Here is a 22360-nt window from a genome sequence, read left to right as displayed (position 1 = left end):
AATGTACTTTTATGCAAATCAGATACTAGGAGGCAATATTCAAATCCAAATAAATGTTGCTTTAAAGCTCATGTTGTTGCTTTATAACCCAAAACAGTGCAAGCTAAGAAGAAGGAGTAGGTAACCAATGCAACATGAAAAATTGATGTCTAAAATTGGGTATTGCTAATTAAGGTTACAAGTTCAAAGCCTTAATTTTTATACACAAGTACTTGAACTTCTGAAATAAGTGGTTTGCATCACCTCATTAGTACAGTACATTGGTTCTCAAATTTTGGGCCCCCAATCATCAGTATCACTTGTGAAAACGTAAGATTTATACTCCTGGGTCTCTCCCTAGACCTGCTGAATCAAATACCAGGATTGGGGACCAGCATCTATGGTCCTACAAGCCCCCAGATGATCCTGATGCTTGCTAAATTGTGGGAACTACTGGAATAGTGATTCAGGCACAGTACAATTATGCTGAGTTTTTCATCACTAGTTTGAATGCAATTCTGCCTGGTCAAGTATGAAAATGTATGAATGTTGGAAGTAGGACACAAAAATAAGGAAACCCAACATGTATGCCTGCAAATAAGTGCATCTATGACCAATTATAAAGAATTATGTGATTTAAAGCTGATGTAATTCAAAGTTACTGCGCATTTACTTGATTGTCTACTATGTATGTTTGCAGAATTATTTATAAATTTTCTATAACCTTAAACTTTTTACAAAACTGTAAGTATGCAAGCTTACAAGGTAGAAATAAAACCTGTTTGCCTGGTTGATGGCGGTGGGGGGGGATAAAGATAGATAATGTGAAAAAACAGTAAGGTGCCTAAGACAGGATCCTTAGGTCTTGACAGGATTATCTGACTCCCTGTACACCAACCATAAATTCCTATTTACCACAATTTATTTCATTCAGGCATTTTCTTTTTTTTTTTAATTGAGTTATAGTTAGTTTACAATGTTGTGTCAATTTCCAATGTAGAGCACAATTTTTCAGTTATACATGAACATACATATATTCATTGTCACATTCTTTTTCACTGTGAGCTATTCAGGCACTTTTAATCTTTAATAGACCATCATTCAGCACACTGCTTTTAGTGTCTGCATGTAACTTTTGATAAAATTTTACAAAGGCTTTGAATTATAATTCTGGAAGGAGCAAAGTTCAAATGTATATAACTACAGTTAGAAATACAGTATTTAAAACACAACCAAGAGGAAAGAGAAAATCTTCTATGAGACATTTTTAAAGACCAATATTCAGGTTTAGCTCTTTTTAAGGTAACAAAATAAAATTCAAAACTATTTAAATCTCCTAAAGAACAAATAAAAATAACAGGGCACAGATGTCAAAACTATGTTCTCACTGTATTTATTAAATCTAAAACAACTATAAATAAACTAATTAAGGAATAATCCCATACAAAGTATGTGGAGGAAGGAAAAATGAATTTTATTCTAATGACAAACACTATCTCAGCAAACAAAAATTGTTTAAAAAACCACATAAGAAAAACACTCTGCTTGTACCCACTGACTTACTGTATATCTTAGAGACTAACGAGTGCTGCTTCCCAAATTTTCTGCTACCCATTCCCAGCATGACAAACCGTACATTTCCAAATCTAAATAATATATTTCTGAGGCTTGTCTCCTAAATAAGAATCTCTTTCAAAAGATTTAACTCTAATGACAAAACACATTTTACAGATAGAAAATAATTATTTATAAACATCACTTTGCTCCCTAAGCCTTTAGATTTGACTTACACAGGCTTCTTCTACTGCTAAAGATATATCTGGGATGCCTGTCCTGATGGTGATACCAAGGGCAAGACTGAATTTAATTTAAAAAATGCAAATTACTGCAAGTTGGTTAAATTACAGGTTTAAATTTCATAATTATTTTGTATAAGAAAATAAACGTGGAAACTGCTTTTCAAGAGTCTGTCAATCTTCTAATATCTGTATAGGATGAAATCTGATTATTTTCCCCTCCTATTTCAGTACTACAATTTTCAATATAAAACTTTTCACTAAAGGGGGAGGGCATAGCTCAATGATAGAGTGTGTGCTTAGCATGCACATGTTCCTGGGTTCAATCATCAGTACCTCCTTAAATAAATGAATAAATGAATAAATAAATAAATTTAATTATCTCCCCCAAAATAAATAAATAAAAACACAAATTAAAAAAAAAAAACCTCCTCCACTGAAACTTAAGAGGCAGCAGCACGGTGACTAAAAGCATAGACCACAGTCAGATGGATCTGGATTTGAATCCTAGTTCTGTGAATTCAAATTCCTAGCTATACATTCTTGGAAAGTTCTCTGAATCAGTTCTTCTCCCATAAAACAGGCTTCTTAGTATCTATTTCATAGGGACTGCTGTGAGAAATAAATAACGTATGTAAATATCCTTAGCAGAGGGTCTGATATATTGCAAACATTCAATAAGCGGTAACAATGATAATCAAAACAAATAATGATCAAATTATTAATTTATCAAATGATCAAATCTACACTTTTATCCGGTAGATTCTCAGCCCTCTCCTAGTTAATTCTTTATAAATAAATAGGGGCAGCTCTGAGGTATAAAATCAATCATCAAAAGAAATAGACGTAGCAGGCACCTTCCTCACCCTTGTTCTCTCCCATGTTTCAACAGCCTTAGTCATTATCCAAACTTGAGAATAAAGACCTGCTCACACTGGGCAGAGGAGATCAGAGGCCATATTTAACACCTGTACTTAATGATAGCGCACCCACGGTGTAAGGCTGATACCATATACTCATTTTTCCAACACATTCAACATGAGAATGGGGACTTAGGTGGAAAAGAAATCAACCAAAAGCATCTTTCAGGAAGTACCTGTTGGATCAAAAGTCTCATTGCTGAGTCAAGAAGAAGAAGGTCACCTTAATGCATCACATGTACCAAAAGAATAGTCTGTTTTATACTTTCTAGAAATGAAGGGAAAAGTTCACATGAAATCTCTATCAACTTTTGTGACTGCCTTCTAATTCATTTAATAAATATTTTTTGAACACCTTTGGACTGACACTACACTAAGCACTTGGATACAAAGGTGACAAGATAATAATATTCTCCTCTCGCGGAGCCTATTAGAAAATCGTTCCCTTTTTTTTTCTCTCTCATTCATTGGTTGACTTACTATATGCCACTATGTGGCAGCAAATGTTAGGCATTTAGGGGAGGAGAGATTCACTAAAAAGATAAATAAGATAGAACCATTGTCCTCAAAGAACTGACAGGCTAGTAGAAGAGAAAAATACAAATACCTATGTTAAGTGCTATGAAAGCCACAGAGATACTGTGCATAATCAGGAGGAAAAACAACTAACTCTACTCACATTAACCAGGAAAGGCTTTCTAAAGAAAATAGTATTTAAATAGAGTCTTAAGGGATAAATGTTTCACAGGTGAAAGGAAAACAGTACTCCAGACAGAGGAAATAGCCAGGTGCAGACACATACATGAAACTATATACATGCACATACACACACACACACACACAAACTGCATTAAATATATACATGTTACATACAAATGGAGATACAGTCAGTTTTTAGATGGAATCAGACAGTCATTTGAATTACAACACAGAAAATGATGCAATTGACTACTTTTCCAATTCTCCCAAAGATAGTACACAGCTAATAATATATATTTAAGGGAAAAGTTAGTTCCTTCCAATTCCAGCCTTAGAGCACTTAAGTCTCTCCCTGAAATAAAGGGAGATTTGAATGCTAGGTTAAATCTGGACTAGAAAAGGCTCTCCCTTAAGCAAAGTATCAATTCAGGTAGGAAAATAAAGGAAAATAGCAAGGGTATCAAATTAGAAGCTCCTTAAATGGAAAGGGTTCAATTTTAAACAGTAGGAAAAAAATTAATTCCTCAGTGAGTAATAAAACTTGAAGGAAGAAAGGGAAATCAGACATGATGCAAGGTTTCTCCCAATGATCATTCTATTAACACTGATACTTGCTTTTTCCATTAGTGTGTACTTGACTTTACAAATATTTACATATCATGGTACTCACATTCTGTAAGCCCCCTAACTCTTGCTATACTTTCACGTGAATAGTTTGCCATTTAAAAAAATTAAATTCAGGCAGATGGGGTGAATAAATTTTTTTTAAATTGTATAAAAATTAGTAAAATCTTCCTGGAAACCCTTCCTAGCTTCTGAATAATAAGTATAAATACTTTTACTTTTTGAGTAATTGCCTTATCATCTTAAAAAAAAATCATGAAATCTGTTAATTTTCCTTTATGTCTATGTTTTAAAATGTGGGTTAGAGGCTTATCCATGTCTATGCTTTATCTTTATCAATAATCAGTATTTACACAAAATCTAACTGGTAAAGTACCTTATACTACAAAGGAAGTAATCAAATGAGAAACAGAGAATTTAATGATGGAGCAAGGTTTCCCAAACTTGGTATCTTTGACCTTTTGGACCAGATCATCCTTCATCATGGGGTGCTATCCTGTACAAGGTTTACACCTGGCCCCTACCAACTAGACACCAGCAGCACCCTCTCACACAACTCTCCCCTACTTGTGACCATCAGAAACATCTGCAGATGTTGCCAAATTCCCCCCTAAGGCCACTGCTGCATGCGGGCAGCTTGCTACGCTGCTCGGTGGTTATCTCACTTCACCTAACAACATAGTGTCCATGAAATAGTTGTTATTTCCCCAGCTCAACAAATAAAGAAACTAAGGCCAAGAAAATTAAACAACTTGCCAAGAGTCACATAACCAAGTGTGGCAGCCCGTACCGAACCCACACAACGGGGCTTCAGTCCCTGCTCTAGTCACCGTTCTGTTGTCTCTTATTAATGCCTCAGCCTTTTTCATGTGACACTTGAAAAGTATTATTTTGAATCTTATCTGAAAATAAAAAAATAAAATTATCCACACAAGAGGAATTTAAATTAAAAGACTCCCAACCTCAATTCAGGATAAACTAACAAGTATTTTTTAAGCACTGACTGTATGTATGCCCAGTACCAACTTTAGGAACTAGAGTGATTCAAAGAAAAAAAACTACATTTATTAAGGATTTGGCTCAAGACCTTTTCCACACATTACCTCTCTGAAGTCTCACAACATCCCTGTGAGGTAGGTATTAATATCGTCGGTGGATGTAGACAGTGTACCAGGTTCTTGTCCCATCCCAGAAAGAATTCTGAGATAAGATGTAGTGGTTAAAAAAGGTAAAGTGAGAATTTATTAAGGGATGGATTGTACACTCTCAAGAGGAGAGCTAGCAGGCTCAGATGAGCAGCTGCCCTGTGTTTCTCTGGCAAGTTAGTTACATAGGGTGTAAAAGTGAATGGGTGGATTATTCATTGGGGAAGGAAGGGTTTGGGGTCAGATTCGCTGATTATCATCCCAAATCCACATTCCCAAAGAGAAAAGGGATTTTTGTCCTTATTTAGTCTGGATCAGAAGTGTCATGGCATCAGTTCATGATGGATACTTCTAATCTGCAAGGCTAATATTAATGAAATGAGGGCATAATGAGAAAAAGTTTCATTCAGACACTGGAAATTCCTGCCTTTTCTCACCTTTCTTTATTGGTCTCCAGGCCACTGATCACCCCTAAATGTGTGACCACTTATGAGCTCAAAGATTCCTGCTTTTCTTTCTCTGCCCATGGACCCCTGGTGCTTACATGATATGTGGTTTCCTGCATTTGGCCTGTGCCCCTGCTTTCTGCCCAATTGCTGCCATTTGGTCTGTGTTCCCCTTTCTCTGCTTATATCTAGCTGTCTGCCTGCTCTAACATTACCTTTTTTCAAATGAAGAAGCAAAGGCTCAGAATAGAAAGGTAGCCCCTGACCTAAGAAGGCTTACAATTCAATTGAAGAGACATACACACACACAAAATGTTTTTTTAAAGACACAGAATAAGTTAAGTATCTCAGTTAACAACACACAGAGGGTGAGAAATACAAATGAACAGAAGGAAAGTATGAAGGAGGATTAATAAAATGGCCACACATAGGCTAACAGATTGCTTATTCTTATGCTCACCCTTAAAACAGTCAACTGACATGACTGACCGGTTGCTACTCATGGTTACAGGCCCACTGTTGAAACTGAAGCTATTGATCTTACTGTTTCTACTTTATTCCAGCCATTGAAAGTCATCATCATGCTGGGTCTCTGAGTCCTTCTCCAAGAAGAAGGTCTGGTCACAGAACTGTCACCTAATAAAATACCCTGAATTACCAAGAAGACCACACCTTGAGATAAAGCGATCTAACCACTACCCTCCATAGAACGGATCACCTGAAGGCATCATAACACCATTCTGAGTTTTCTGATGAGAAAATGATGGTGTTGGTGGTTATCAATGCTTTATTGTTTGAGCTATGGCTCTAGAACCACCCCCACCCACTCCATCCCCAAGGTGGGTACACAGTTTGGAAGGCACTAGCCTGCTGTGAATCCCCTTTTCCTGACAAAGCTATAAAGCTGCCTCTTTTCTTCTAAGCTCCAAGACCCAGTCTCTGAATTCCTTGGCTTGTCAGGGAGCGGGGGCCAATGTTTTGGCAACAAGCATACAGTTAGATTAGTCAGGGAATACTTCTTAAAAAGGGTTTCTTGTATCCTCTCTTAGGAAAGGAAATGCATGAGCAAATTGTAAGAAACTGAGGAGGAGAAACACATCTGAAAACAACAAGAAACAGAAGCGTGGGGACTGAAATGTAAGCTTTGTGATAGCCAATGCAAGCAGCAACTCAGGGAAATGATGAGGAGTGATACGTGCCTTAAAATTCAGATGGAGCAGTAGCTGGAGATGAGACTAGCTCTGTGCTTTTAGGGTGCTCCTGCCACAAACACTCTCAGGCATAACTACAGGAATGAACAAAAAAGAGGTGAAGGTGAAGACTAATGGTTGGTAGTGGAAGCTTAGACATACGGAGTCAAACACCAAAATTCATAAGATGGGTGATGGGTCATCTACTTTGCTTTATGTATTTTGTCTCCCCTAAGCAGAATGTAAGTTTCCAGAGGGCAGGGGGCTTTATGTCCTGTTCAGTTAGATCAATGCCTGTCACAGTAGGTGCTCAGTAAATGTCTGCTGCTGAATAAAGGCAGTTTTCAAAACAGTTCACCTATTCAGAAACTAAGGCCACAAATGTATTCAGCATTCAAAAAACAAAAAAACCAACAAACAACAACAACAAAAAACCCAGCAAGCACACACACAGAAATAAGAAGACTATTGTCTTATTCATCGTTATTACAACAACTAACATTTACTGGGCACTAACTCTGAGAAGACACTGTGATCCATTATCTCAATCCTCTTAGCAGCCCTGTGACAGAAGTAGGTAGTATTATTATGATCCCAGGTTTACAAGTTCAGACAAAGAATAAATAACCTGCCCAAGGTCACAAAGCAGCGCAGCTGGAGGAAGCTGGGTCTGTCAACTCCAAGGCTTGCCTCTCAATTACTACGTCACATACACAGAACTACAAGTATACTTCTTAGGCAAAGCTAGGGAAAAGTGGCCAATGAGGAAAGAAAACAGCAAAACAAAACAAAATAGAAACTCCAATGTAGTCAAAAACCATTGGTCTGCCCCTCTCCTATAGCGGCTGCTGTGGAATCTCCCCACCTGAGTACACTGACTACCCCATGCCCAGCACAACTTCAGTGGTTTAAAAAATCCAGATGCTGAAAAGCAGGAACTAGAGTCAAGCATCTAATCAACATTTCAAAGAGCGGTAGATAACAAGTGGTAATGCCCCAGGGCCACAGCCCGAAGAAGAAACGATGGCTGTGACCTCAGACTAAGGCTGACCTCAGACCTTCCCAAGCCCTGCTCCCAGTGTCTGCCTCTTCCCTCCCTCCTATGCCCTGCGTGTCTCTCCCCACCTCTGCACCTCCTCTCTCCCAATAAATGGCCTTCACAAACACTGAAAATTTTTGTTTCCTGCTCTAAATTTCTCATCTAGTAAGTTAAATTTGTAATATTTCTCTAATGAAAAGAAGACTACCTGTAGACAAGTAGAAAAATGTTCTCTGAATGTTGCAGCATCAGTCCAAACGGCACATTATCAAATTCACACAGTAGTCACTAAAGAGACCACCAATCAAACAAATTAAAACTGACATCCCACATATTTATTTATGTAGCCTTCTGGTGTTACACACATAGTAAGTACACAGGAGGACATTAAACCCACTAGACTCTGCTCTTCTCCCATTAGTCCAGTAACACATCCATGACTGCAAAGTTCTGAAAATCTCTAAAATGGAAAGATTTTTAACTCCAGAAGCATGATTGCAATCGTTGCCAACAAACAAAAATATTTAAAATATTGAATTTGCTTAAAAATCTAGAATATTCATTAAATTAACTACTTAGAGATGCACTAATACATAAGCTAATTTAATTTCTGCATTTACACCAAAATCTAAAGCAAATGTGCCTTAAAAGCAGTCAGAGAGTAAGCCAGAAAGAGAAAGAAAAATACAATATGAGATCTCTCATATGTGGAATCTTAAAAAAAACCAAACAAACAAAGCATAAATACACAACAGAAATATACTCATAGACATAGAATACAAAATTGTGGTTGCCAAAGGGGTGGGGGGTGGGAAGGGATAGATGGGATTTCAAAATTGTAGAATAGATAAACAAGATTATACTGTATAGCACAGGGAAATATATACAAGATCTTATGTTAGCTCACAAAGTGTGACAATGAACCTATATATGTTCATGTATAACTGAAAAAGTGTGCCCTACACTGGAATTTGACACAACATTGTAAAATGATTATAAATCACTAAAAAATGAAAAATGTTAAAAAAAAAAGCAGTCAGAGAATGAAGACAAGACTTGGCAAGATAAAAAGTACTAAGAAATATATCTCAAACATTTCTTTCTGCCTTTGGATTTTTTTCACACATTTATCTTAAACATAGAATTCTATTAAATAAACAGACTATGAAAGCAAATTCATATTGCTCTCAAAATAGAAATACTTCCCAAATACAAAAAAAAAAAAAAAATCAAGAAGCATTTATTTCTTGAATTGGTCAGCTGAACACTGATTATGCCAAACCTAATGAAGGAAAGGAAAATTATTTCTGAAAACGGATCCTGTATGTAATAAATATTAAGCATGAAAAGGGAATGTCCACCCCACCTTCACATCATTTTAGGAAAAGGAGAAAATCAAAATTCAGTTACAACAAAAAATCACCTGAATAAAATTCCATCAATCATAGTTTGCAATGTAATGATACAAATTAATCTTATTAAACTTCTTCATTTTTTTTTAAGCTTTTCATTTCCAAGCATTAAACCAAAGGATGTTAAAAAACTTGATAACCCAATTACATCCTGGTATTTCCAAATGGACAATTTAAGCCAAAGTCACTTTCAGAGCTAATCAATGAATTCATCAAAAAGCATCCTTTCTGATCTAAGCATACTGAGGTCTTTGGAGATGAATGGAAACTCTAGTTATGTTCAAATCAGTCTTTCTTTTCTGTAAATAATAAGCACAGTAGTTCTGTCATTTCTCTACTTTTTAAGATTTTTAAATAATATGTTAATGAATCACACACTAGTACAGATGCTTTTGAAAACACTGTAGAATTACTTCAGTTTTATTTGTCAAACTCCAGGGCTGAGTTTAAGTGTTGGGCAACATAAAGCCTGACTTTAGCCTTCTGTCTGCGTCACACTGTAAAAGACTTTTAACTCACATTAATAGTGTGGGGCCACGCTGTCCTATGAGAGGCGCTGGGAGAGCTCTGCAGGTGCTTTATATTATCTCATTTAGTCCTAACAGCCCTGGGAAGGACATGGTTTTTCCATCCACATGTCATGAGGCCCATAGTAAAAAAGGATAAGTAACTCGTTCCAGGCAACATAGCTAAAAATGACAGTGCCTTACTAATGAATCTTCTGCCTCCACAGTGTGAATATAAGTTTTGAGGGAAATGAGAAGAGAACTAGCAACACGGTGCTGGCTCCAGGTATGCATAGTGCTTCCAACCACGAGATTGTTGCAAATTACCCACTACTACTAGTGAGGCAAGTCCTTCTCAGACATAGAGGATGTCATGCAAAGGTCTATTACTAGACCCTTAACTGGCATTTTAGCATGACATTTAGTCTCATAAGATACATACATTCTTCCAAAAACAAACCAGCAATGTGTCTTGATACTTTACATTTGGCCCAAAATATTGATGCATTCAACGTATTTTCCTAGGGTGATCTGCTCAGAGGAAAGCCTAAGTGACAGAAAAATATTCTGCATCATTAATATTCCCTAAGTTCATAGCTGTCATGCAGAAAGGAGCATCCAGCATGACTCAGGCTCCCACAGACACAAGCTCAGCACGTGCTGCCTCCTGCCTGAAGCACCCAGGTCTCCAGTAGCCAAACTTCAGCTGGATAAAAAGGTGACAGAAGCTACACAGCAAAGCAACAGACACTTCATGCTATCTGACTGATCTGCCAGCTGTCCTTTAGGTGATGGGGGAAAAGCAAAATATAAGATACTCAAGCAGTAAGGACTCTTGTGCATTTGTATTATTTTTCAAAAGCCTGCATTGCAGGATAGCACAACACAAACATAGGATCTTGTATTTACTTATATCAACTTACAATTTTAGAGAAATCAATTGTTACTCAAAACTTTTTAAGAGAATATTTTAGAAAAACTGTTATACATTGGTTTTTCTCTCAGGATCCAGATCAAGGACAGATGTTCCCTCAAATAATTCATAAATTCTGAAGGTAGAGTAGGAGGACATTTTAAATATATTTGTGGGTAAAAGTATAATTATTAGAAAATATATATCCCATAGTGTTCAGGAAATGTCATGTTGATTTAGGAAATACACTCTAAACACATGTGAAACGGAGCATGAGAAAGTGCCCAGGAGGGGTCAGGAGAAAGCAGGGAAAACCTACAACTACATGAAAGCATACAACTTGCTGGGTTTCTACTTAGTGGGAAAAAGTCTCAAAGGAGAAAGGTTTAGAAGCAAGAGTTCATTATTTGAAAACAACTTTACTCATCTGTTTGTAATGAAAATTCAACTACACTAAAAAGAAAAAAATAAACCAAGCTCCACTCTTTTCCTTGGTCCACTTAAAGTGTCAACAATATGGAACATTTCTATTTGGGATATTTGCAGATATGAGAGGAACACCTTGTGTCTTTTAAATTGCCACCCATCCTTAAGCCTGAGAATGACAAATTACCTAAAAAGGCAAAAAAACAAAAAGACATTTTCAAAAAGAGCAAGGAAAGAATCACCTCCTAATGAATAGGAAAGTAACTTTACAGTGATCTTCTTTCTAAAAGGTATACTAAAAATGTCAGTTTATATAAAACTGGTACCTTTCTTAAAGGAAGAGGATTTGAAGTATCTATTATATGTGTAGAAATACTATCTAAAGTAAAAGCAGGCTTAACCCTAACTAAAAAGTGTCACTATTGGAAGAGTAATCCTTTCTCCTGACAGAAACTGGGGAACCCAAAGATAAGTAAGATTTATGAAACCAGGCAAAAATATACCATATCTAATGCAGCTATTCGTTGACATATGAAACAAGTGCTGTGGTGCTAGCTATGATGTAAAATTGACCAAAGTGAATTATCCTTTCTAAACAACACTTGTGAGATAGAGTCACTTAGGAAATAATTGGCCCCGCGCTGACGTCACCCCAGGCTGCGGCAGCGCTCTAACGCGCACGCGCACACGCTGTGTAGGGTCGCCTAGGAAACAGCAGCCGCCGGTAGCAGGACCGGACGGCGGAGCGGGACTCCGCACGCCGCGCCGGGCGCTGCAGAAGGTCAAGGCTCTATGATGCATAAGTATCAAACCTCAGTGTTCTTACAGTTTGACGAATACTTCCATCTGGTTCAAACAGACCATAAGCACTTCTAATTTCACATCTAAAGTAAGTGCTTTACAACTTATTTTCAGAATCTTTCAAAATTATACGCAGAATTTTATTCAGATACTCCAAAAACTCTTCTGGCCATGATGCACAGCCATTATATCACTATGTGGTACCTTTTATATTATGGTATCTTTGAACAAGAAATGCAAGTGTCCCTACATTTTGGCTGCATCCCTTCATAGATGGCATTGCCCCTGCTCCTCAGTCCATGGTTTTCATTACTATGGAGGCAAAATTAACTTGAACAGTAGACTCTGTGCAGAATCATTTTAAGACAGCCCCCTAGGAACACATCTCACTTAGAAAACAGGCCGCCTGAAATAGCCAATCTCAGCTTTGCAGTAGAGGGATGCTCAGACTGCATGCAGGTAGACTTGGCAGTTGTCTACATCAGGGGTCCATAAACTATGAGCCAAACCCATACTACCTCCAGTTTTTATGCATAAGGTTTTATTAGAACACAGTCACCTTCATTCACCTACAGATTGTCTGTGGCTGCATTTGCACTACAAGAGCAGAAATGAATCATTGTGACAGGACCATGTGGTCCACAAAATCTAAAATATTTACTAACTGGTCCTTCACCAAAAAGAAACAAAAAACAAAAACAAAAACAAAAAAAAACAGTTTGCCAACCCCTCCTCTACACAACGAGATGTCAGAGGCAGCACAAGACTTCTCCAAGTACCATCTCCAATGTATAAGCATTGGGCTGCTGCTAGCCTAGGCATGGGCTGCTAGCTCATCTGGTGTCAAACACACAAACACAAATGCACACTCTTAAGTCTTTTTAATCATCTCATATCAATCCCAAAGTTGCCTGGGCAAAGCACATGACGTTACCATTTCCAACTACCAGAGTCCCACCCTTCCCACTGCCTTTACTAGTAAATTATGTTAACCCAAAAAGACTGCCCTTTAAAGTTCATCAAACCATGATTTCACTTGCATAAAAATGTTGTGGAAGATAGCGGATGAGGAAGGAATTTGCCCATATGGCATCTGCTCCAGAACCACCTTAGATCTAACTCCCCATCTAAATTGATCTACCCTGGATGTTTTCCCATTGGAACAGTCACTCCTAAGAAGAGGCTAAAGAAGCTACAAAGGAATTGGTGAATTCAAACTAAGGAACACAAAAGTGTGGCTATATAGAGTCCCTACATCACAATCCTCAATCCTTGTTGGCATCAACAGTAAATTCCACACTTCACAATGAAAATTTTTAAATTGTTTTAAATTTTTAAAAAATCAGTCTTCCAGCATCTTATGCTTCAAAAATGTCAGGGTTTTTTAAGTGTCAAGTTTGGTTTTATTTGTTAGTTTTTTAATAAAAAGATTTTTTAAAGGCATTTTCAGCAATGCTGTGTCAGCAAAGGGCTGTCCCGTCCACTGTGTGGGACACAAAGACACACACCACCTACCAGCAGGAGAAGCAGCCTTCTTTGCCAGCTATTTTAGCCCCACTTCATCATGTTGGGGACAAAACTCAGTATGATAATGAAAGGCACATTTTAAAAACATGAATTTGGTAAAACAGATCTGTCCTTTATGTATAAGTTCCTTAACAGTGAAATCCTACATATTCTTCTGAACTTAACCTCAAGAGACATACCCTACAAAAAGCTTGCCAGTAGTTTCAAAAATAAGCATGTGTCCTGAGACTGGCTGTTCCTCCCTTTTCCACTTCAAGTTTTACTCACTTTAAAAACATCTATTTTAAGGAGAGTCTCATCCATCTCTGTTCTTACTGTACCTTTGCTAACTTCATCAGATTCTCCTCTCCCAAGTAAAAATACCCATTTGTCAGCTCTTTGCTCTCCATCAGCACTCTTGAGAAACTTTAATACTTTGATAATGACTCCCAATTCTACATTTTCAGCATATTGCTCATAATTTTACTGTCTTGAGATTTCATCGGTATCCAACTTCAACTCGAAAATTTAATGTCCAAAACAAAGTCCACTGCCCCATTTCTGAATTACTTTGTATCAGAAACCACTAGCACCATGCTAATATATTGGGAGCACCTTTTTCACTCCTCCATCTGTATCGCTTTTCAGTGACCATGGTATAAAAATGTTGGCTCCCTATAAAAACAAAATCCTAATCCAGGTATAATGCCTTGGTTTAAAATACAATTTCTCCTCTATGGTTTAAAACTACCATCTCAGGAATATTGTTCTCAACTGATTCTTTGAGCTGTAAACACATACCCACACAAGCACAAACAGACCATAAGCTACTCAACAACTTCCCTGTGATTTCCCATCAACCAACTTCCTAATTACCTTTGTTCCCCACATCCTCCAGTTCCAAAAGTCTTAACACTTCATCTCCACTTGCTCTTTTCTTCCACTGGCTCAGACACTCCAATATGTTCTGTGTAGTCTAATATCAACATTTCCCCAATGAAAAATGTACAAACACACTTACATCTATAATGTTCCAGTCACTTTCTGGCATATAGTGGTCACAGATTAAAAACTGGTCCATTTCCCTTTCCCTACAGTTTTGTGCAATCTGTGTATCATTGTCTCTGCCATTCATAAGTAAAAGCTTCTCAAAGGCAGGGATCCCCAATTACTTTGTTGTTTCTTTGCTCCTAAATAAATACGCAATAAAACACTGACATGAATTTTAGCCAATCTATAGTAAAAGCAATAAAAGTCTTAAATTTAGTAAGCAACTCTGATGGAGTAGAATTTACACTCAAACTATTTTGTTGGTTTGTCCTCCCTTCCTCCCTCCCAAAAGCAGCCTATGCAGGACTAGATTTCTCTTCCTATCTTTGTGAAACATGGGATGCATGACTTCCTCATGGTCACAAAATAACTGATAAAGCAACAGTTGTCTTTGATCTCACATCTAATATTACAACCATTACACAATAATTTAATGTCAGTGTCTATTTAAAATAGACAGAATTTAAGGTTCATAACAAAGGCATAACAAGAACAAGGCATATAAATAAGGATAAAACATCTGCAGAAGTTCCAGAGGAGGGCAAAGTGATTGTAAAACAGACAAAAAGAGTCAGGAAAGATGATGGTAAAGAGGAACAGTGAAAATCTATAAAACCAAGAAAAGATGAACTCCAGCTCGTTCTAGCATTTCTCAAAACACACGCTCAGGATCTGTCCTGGAACTTTAAATAGACAGGTTTGGGATAAATAAATGAATTGCTAATAAAAATGAGGGCTAATAAACTTGTAGAATTTGTCACTTCAGAAGAAAAATGTACAGGCTAAAAAGTGTTTGAGAAAGTTTTAAATAAGTTTGATCAAGGTCCTGAATGGAAAATTTAACACAGATGACCCAGGCTTACATTCACTCCACAGAGCCTCTCTCAGCAGTGGCTTCAGGACTAAGCCCACACAGCTGTCCGGGGGCCTGTGATCCTCAGTAGGGTACTGTCTGCGTTGTTATGTAAAATTCCACCTATGCCTAACCCTTAAAGTCTGCGTAAATATACAAAATATTCATTATCTTCCTGCACCTTAATTTGGCACTCTGAGAGGATACTTAAAATACAAATCAAAGATTCTATAGACTTCTCCTTTAAAGTAACAAAGGGGGATAAAAAATCATCCTCATTTGATAGAGAAGACAACTGAAATAAGTCACAAGTCATTCCACCAATTAAAAAATGCTGTCAATTAGGACGTATGTTACCCAGGGGAAAAAAAAATTGGCTAAGGAAAAATGAAATAGCTTTTTAATAAACTGGTTAAAGTACTAAATGCTCTCCCCCAAATCAGTTATGATTCCTAAGAACCCCAAGTTTCCTGAGTAACTGATCTCTGTTACCACGTCCTGCTGATACGCAGGAATTGCACCCAGGAAATGAGAAGGTAAAAAGCGCCTGTGCCGAAATGAAAACTCTCAAGGAAGAATGCAGAAAAGAAAATAAATTTTACTTTCAGGGCCTCACAGAGTCAGAGGCTTCCATTTGGGAACTCAAATAAGAGTTGCCCAGAAACAAAACCTACAGTGCTGTTTCCCACCCGATGTACCAGGAAAAGCTACATACACAGAGATGTCCTCTGTGCGCACATATGCTCTGGCTTCCTCAGTTTCCTTTTACCAATTAATGGCCAGAAACATGCAAGTATTCACTCTGCAGAAAGACAGAATTCCACAAAAAGAAACCTGCAGGCTTGCGTATCACACACAGAGAGAACTAAAATGTTACAAAACACGGGACTGCCTGATACCTTCTGCCCACAGTGAGGACTCAGGTACCCCGCTCATTTATATGCTCCCAACACTCCAGGAAAACATCGGCAAAACACCGCAGGATGCACAGGCACCCTCGCCCTCCCCATCCCTCAACTCCCCTTCCCAGAGCCACTCACACATTACAAAAGAGCCAGAGCTCTGTAGGTGGGCTGGTTCCCTTCCTCCTCGGGATGGAGGCGGCAGCTGCGGCAGGGCCCGCGCCTTACTAAGGAAGAAGCGGGGCTGGTGCTGCTAAGCGGGGCAGCCACCCAGGTCTTTTCAACAGCGACAGAGCAGAAGAGGCAGCGGCCCCACTTCCCTCCTCTTCTCTTTCTGGCCCTCTTCAGGCTGGGTATTCTGCCGGTCCTGGTCCACTTGTCCCTGGACAGTCAGATTTGGGGTGCTCTGTATTTTGATTTTAATAAAGTTCCCTCTGGGCGAAGGCTGCAGTCGGCCCTCCAGGTCCCCCCAAACCCGCCGCCCTCGGGGCTGGGGTGGGGGTGGGGCCCTAAGACGTCCTCCCGGAGTCCTGCCGAGGAGCCAGGGTCCAGTGACTGGTTGAGGGAGAAGACCCCCAAGGGGGCAGAAGGGAGGGCGAGAGAAGGAAAGGATGGCGGTGCCGGTCCTGCTGATCCCGCTGCCCGGGCCACTACTTCATATTGGGGTCCCCGCCCACACCCCTGGCTGGGGGGTGGTGGCCGAACTTGGGGTCCCGGCTCATATACTCAGGGTGGAGATGCTATAGACGCAGAAGGGTGGCGGAGATGGCACTGAGATGGGGGATCCAGCCAGCTCCGCTAGGCGCCACCCCGGCTTCCGGCTCCCACAGGTGTCGCTGAGGCTGGGACCACTTCCCTCCACCTTGGGAGTCCCTTGCCCCACGCCCCAGAATGAGACAGAAGCTCCAGCCGCGTCTCAGCGCCCTCTCACCGCGGAGCTGCTGACGAGCCCCGCCCGAGGTAGCCGCCTCCCGGCCCCCCGGCCGCCGGCTCGGGCTCCGGCGTGTGCAGCTGCCGCTGCCGGCGGGGAGGGGAGTGGGGAGATGGGGGGCCGTGGCTCCCGCTGGCCCCAGGTTGGGCGCAGGTCTCGGCTGGGCCAGCGCACAGGGGCTGGGTCCCTCGGGTGCTCCCTCGCTCTCATGCTGGCGGTGGTGGCAGCAGCTCCAGAATCTCAGCTCGCAGTCTTGCTCACTCAGTGCCTGGGTCTGGCCTCACTTCAGAGAGAGGGGAGGAAGGAAAGCGGTGCAGACTGATGACACTTATAAGGACACTAATCCCATTCTGGAGGGCTCCACCTTCACGACCTCGTCTAATCCTAATCACCTTCCGAAGGCCTCACCTCTTAGTACATCTGAGCATCTCATAGGGAGGAAAAGGAAGTGGGGTGGAGGGGCAGCATAGAATTTCAACGTGTGAACATTCAGTCCATAACGCCCTTAAAGATGTTTTTCTTAAGAAGCTCATCTACCCCAGAGATGAAATGCCAGTGTTATAGACCATAGACATTTCTACCATAGTTTTTGTTTTAAATAGCAATTTAAAACAAATTTGGTATACAAATATTGGTAACATGTAGAGTTTTCTTTTTGGCTTCTTAAAGTTTAAAACTCCTAGCTATGTAATTCCAGGATCATTTTTAATAAATGAATTTGTGATCTCTAGATGACTGGATTTTAATTTCTTACATTATCATTGCAAAACACATCATATTAGTGACATTTTAAGCTCTTTTTTTAGACCCATATATAAGAATGATGATTAATTTCCCTTTTACAACCACAAATTATTTTTATTTAGTTTAAAACAATCTGAAACTTACAGAAAACTGCAACTAGAATATAAAGAACTTTTTGTTTTAATCTTGAACGCCCATTTGGGATTGAGTTACCAACCTGACTGTAGTTCCCTGAGGCAGCTCCAACCCTAGCTCCCTTTCTCAGAGGTGGGAGGTGTGGAGACGTGGACTTTACCTGGCCCGATCTGCACAATAACTCCTCCCCCACCCCACAACCCCCATCATTTGCATTTCTGTTGTTCTGGGTGGGGGCAGTTAAGGTCTTGGTCCCAAATTCTGGGCCAAAGGCAGAACTCATGCAAACTGTCCCCTGCCCCAGAAAGTGCAGTTTCTCAAGTCGGTGGGAGGAAAAAGGCACACCCGCAGCAGAGCAGGGACAGCAGAGGGGAGTGACCCCAAATTTAAAGCCCTGAGGAGCGGGTCTGAGGACAGTCTTGGCCCTGCTGTCCCGAGCACGAAGCGAGCATCCAGGCCTCACCTACATTTGCCTCTGAATTTCGTGCTTTCCCAGAAGGTCTAAGGGGTGGACTTCAGCCCCCAGGCTGTCACATGACCCACTATGGTCACGTGATTCACGGACACCGGGGACAATGGTTAGTGTCTTTTCACCTCTCTGAGCACAGGTTGGAGTGGCCGTGGTTTCCCAGGACAACCTGGCGGGTAGGAGCAGTCACCGCTGCCCTGGTGGAGGCTCCGTGGCCTTCTCCTCTGTGCTCCTGGGAGTAGTGCAGTGACAACAAGGTCACCAGAGCCAAAGCAGGAGTGACAGGTGTGGTGGGCCCACCCATGGCTTCCTGGGAAGTGCAGGTTAGCTCCCCTAAACCTTGTATTTCCTCACTTCTCATCTCTCCCTAACCTTATCCTCTAATGTACTTTCAGCTTTCTGCTTTACAAGGGGAAGCCTGGGGGAAAAAAGTAACTTATTGGATGATTTCCAATTTGCACTTTCCACGTGTAAAGCCCAGTGTGGGCTTTGTGAGAGAAACGCAAACCTGTGAGAAAGAACTCTGTTGTTAGGATAAGGGACTGTGATCCACCATCTAGTGGACAAGAAATTGAAAATACACAAGCAGGTTTTCCTTTTCCCTTGTCTAGAAAAACAAGTGTCCCAGAAGCGCACAGCCTAGGCCTTTGCTCCAGCCTTCGGCAGTGAGTAACCAAAAGCTATGACTGGAGCCCAGACTAGGTCTTTACCTCCTGGATGCGCTTCCTGGTCCTTCTGCTGCAGCTCGCTAAGGGTTCATAATACTCCCAGTCGTGGGTTTCCGTGAAGAATTCTTGGGAGAGGATCTTCCAGCCACAGGTGTCCAGGTCGTGGCCCAAGTAGACCTGAAGTTGACGATGTTAGGTAGTTAGATAGAAATGAGCACTGGGCAGGGGGAGAGGAAGGGGGAAGGAACAATCCAGGAAATAACAGTATGTATGCATTCAGGATAAGGGACTACAGAAATTTTTGCTTTCTCTAAATGAGGGCCAGCAAAAGAAGCCACTTAAAATCAAAATGCTGCAGCTGCATATAAGAGAAGGACCTGGTGTAACTTGAATCAATGCTCATTGTAACGTAATTAACATTACAGTCTGAGCCCCCTCCCATTGGTTTCTCTACGTGCTTCATGGGTAAAAACCTGCCCAAAAGGGGATGGGCATGCCAGAGCACAAGGAACCTGAGCTGTCAATCAACCAGAGCAAAAGGAACTTGAGTTGTCAATCAGTTTGTTAACTCAAAGAACCTGAGCCATCAATCAATCACACACACACACACACACACACACACACGCCCCTAAGACAGGATATAAGACAGAAAAACAAAGGAGCAGCGCCATTTTTCCTCTCTTGGATTGGCCAGCTCCCAATTCTTGGGAAAGTACTATTTTTTACTACCTTTTTATTTTACTAATAAAAACCTGACTTATATCACACTTTCTTTCTCTCGTTAAAAATTCTTTCTTTGAGGGATGACTAAGAAACGAGGTAATTCTTATTTCCCTTTTCCCAGTAACAGTAACAGTGGCGATCTCCTGCTCAGTCACCTCCGGGACGCCCCCAAACAGCACTGTCCACATGCCCAAGATCTCCTCCGGGAATATCAGCAAGCACGGCTCCAGCTGCTAGTTCACAGGGCTTGGCTGCTGGTGCACTGAGCGCAGATCCTGGAAGAAGCGCCCGGACCAGCTTCACGCCTTAGTGGAGACTCCAGCTCCACAGCGGGCGTCCGCTGCTCCGTGACCGAGATTCCCAGGTATGCCGGATCCGCCTCATCCTCCCTCACCATTTCTAGCACCTCAATCTAGGTGACCATTCTGCAGGCGCTCACTATCCGCACTGAGGACACCTGGGCCTCCATAGGCGACAAGGGGGCTGCCACAGAGGCACATCTCTACCTGCAGATGTGCTCAGGATCGGGCTGGACTTGGCCCACACTGGGATCCAGAGAGGGCTTCCCACCTCTTTTCCAGACAAACTTCAGGGCAGCAGGTCCCCTCGAAGGCTGCACATGCTCCATGGAAAGCCACCCTCCGTCCAGGACGGGAGCTTCTGGGGCCCAGGGCTTCTGCCCTGAGTCACTGAGGCAGTGGCCCCAGGCCAACCCCTGCCTGCTGGGCTGCACAGCCTGCAGGTCCTGTTGGACATGGGTGTGCCAGGCTTGGAGCCCCATCCCGCACCCACCTGACCGCTGGTGCCGCTCCTCTGCCTCTGGGCCATCCGGTTTTAGCAGGTTATGGCAAACTTGCCCTCAATCTCATTCCAGGAGATGATGAAGATGAACTTGTGCTTCTTCCGCTTGTAGAACACATGCAGCCGCCAGGCCATCCAGTCCAACTGGAGTCTCTCCTTGAGCGCCAAAAACATGGTGGCTCCAGGGCCAGGCCCCGGGGAAAGGGTCACCAGCCCTGCCCGCCAACGGACTCAGCCGCTGGCTGTGCCGTGCCCAACAGCACCCCCCGCCCCCAACCGCTCACCCTCGCCAGGCGCCTTCGGCCATCCTAAAACGCTAGGGGTCCCTCCCTGCTTGCTCGCCCGCCTCTCTGCCTTCCTACCGCCCCGCTCCTTTGTGGCGCAGCTCGCGGGAAAGAGAACACGCCCCCAGGAGCATGTATTTCACACGGTCACGTGCGAGGGGTATCTGTTAACAAGCCCCGAGCTGCCGCAGCGCCTGGCGCCTGCCCTAGCCACCCCCTGGGGCGAGGCTGCGGTGCTGCACCTGCCGGGCTTCGGAGGTGAGGCGCGGTTCCGTGGGGCCAGGCAGGTGGTCGGGAACCGTGTGTGTGTCTCCACCGCTAGTACCATGGCAGATCTCCCCGCCCCCCTCCTCCTCTTCCCGGCAGCCAGGAGCTGGCTTGACGGAGGGTCGCGTCTCCTAAACTTTGTGCCTCAGTATTGTCACAATGTCGCCAGTCGGCTGCTGACTTAGGCTCCACTAGGACGTAAACACAGACAAGTGCCGCACTCCGGTGCCGCGGTAGCGGCGGCAGCGCGCACAGCCGCCCGCGCCCGTTGGCCCCGCCCACAGCACCCCGCCCCGCCCCGCCCACTGGCTGCTGCAAGCCCTCCCTTCTTCCTTCCGCGGAGCCGCCTGCGGGCTGGAGCCGCCGATTGGCCGGCGGTGAGAGTGGCAGGTGCGCCCTGCGGTAAAGGTGGCCTCCGAACCCAGGAAAAGAGGAACAAAGACAGAGGGACTGAGAAGTTTTGAACTCCATTTATTCAAAGGGACCCTCAAGTGTAAGTTTCCCTCCATTCACCCGGAGGGATAACTTCTAAATACAGAAAGTACTCCGTATTATATGAACTATGTGCTTTATTTTATTGAGACCCCCTAGGCTGTTGATTTCTCTCCTAACATCCTTATTATACAATTTTTAAGATATGAAAGGAAGGTGTCTGAAGACAACTCAGTAGAACTCCGAAACAAAATAAAATTAAGTGAAAGTTAAAAAAAAAAAAGAAACAAACAGAGGAAGGAAGGGAGGAAGGAAGAAAGGAAGAAAGAAAATACAGAGAGACACACCAAGCCCTACTACCTCACAGCACCTCTGGTTTCCCGCTACCTCTCCTTTTCCTCCATTCTACAGTGGCATCTTACAATTATTTTCTTGGATTTTTATTTTATTTTTGCCATTGCTTCCTCTAAAAAAATTAAGAACTTAATACACACTGGAGTTTCAGAGGACAGCATTTAGGATACTGAAAGGAAAATTGACAGCAGTTGAAATCAGTGTTGGCAGACGTAGTTAAGGACCTTATCATGTCTGTCCTGAACTTTTCATTCAGCAAGTGTTTATTGAGATACAAATGTGTACATGCCAGGAACTGTGCCCTATGATAAAGATGTGAAAAATAATGGAGCTTTTTTAAACCTA

The 22360-nt window shown here is 41.9% G+C and overlaps 1 protein-coding gene across 7 annotated transcripts in view; it reads right to left on the bottom strand.

The window, feature by feature from the left end:
- The window catches only part of LOC141575485 (junction-mediating and -regulatory protein-like), a 42799-nt gene extending 20669 nt beyond the window's left edge, over nucleotides 1–22130 (bottom strand). For 4 of the 7 annotated variants that reach the window (XR_012503082.1, XR_012503086.1, XR_012503085.1 and 1 more), the window contains exons 1-2: nucleotides 20670–21190; nucleotides 19197–19331 (exon numbers count right to left, since the gene is read on the bottom strand). Coding sequence is in view for 3 of the 7 variants with exons in the window: in XM_074354788.1 (XP_074210889.1) it covers nucleotides 19197–19331; nucleotides 20670–20705 (171 nt within the window). In the remaining 4 variants the exon portion in view is untranslated. The other 3 variants (XM_074354788.1, XM_074354787.1, XM_074354789.1) reach the window with 3 other exon arrangements.
- Between the last annotated feature and the right edge of the window lie 230 nt (nucleotides 22131–22360).

The sequence above is a fragment of the Camelus bactrianus genome, chromosome 28 (genome assembly GCF_048773025.1).
Source record: "Camelus bactrianus isolate YW-2024 breed Bactrian camel chromosome 28, ASM4877302v1, whole genome shotgun sequence".
Classification (NCBI taxonomy): Eukaryota; Metazoa; Chordata; class Mammalia; order Artiodactyla; family Camelidae; genus Camelus; species Camelus bactrianus.
The sequence above is the reverse complement of the archived record's forward strand: the minus strand, read 5'-3'. Positions and strand labels throughout refer to the sequence as shown.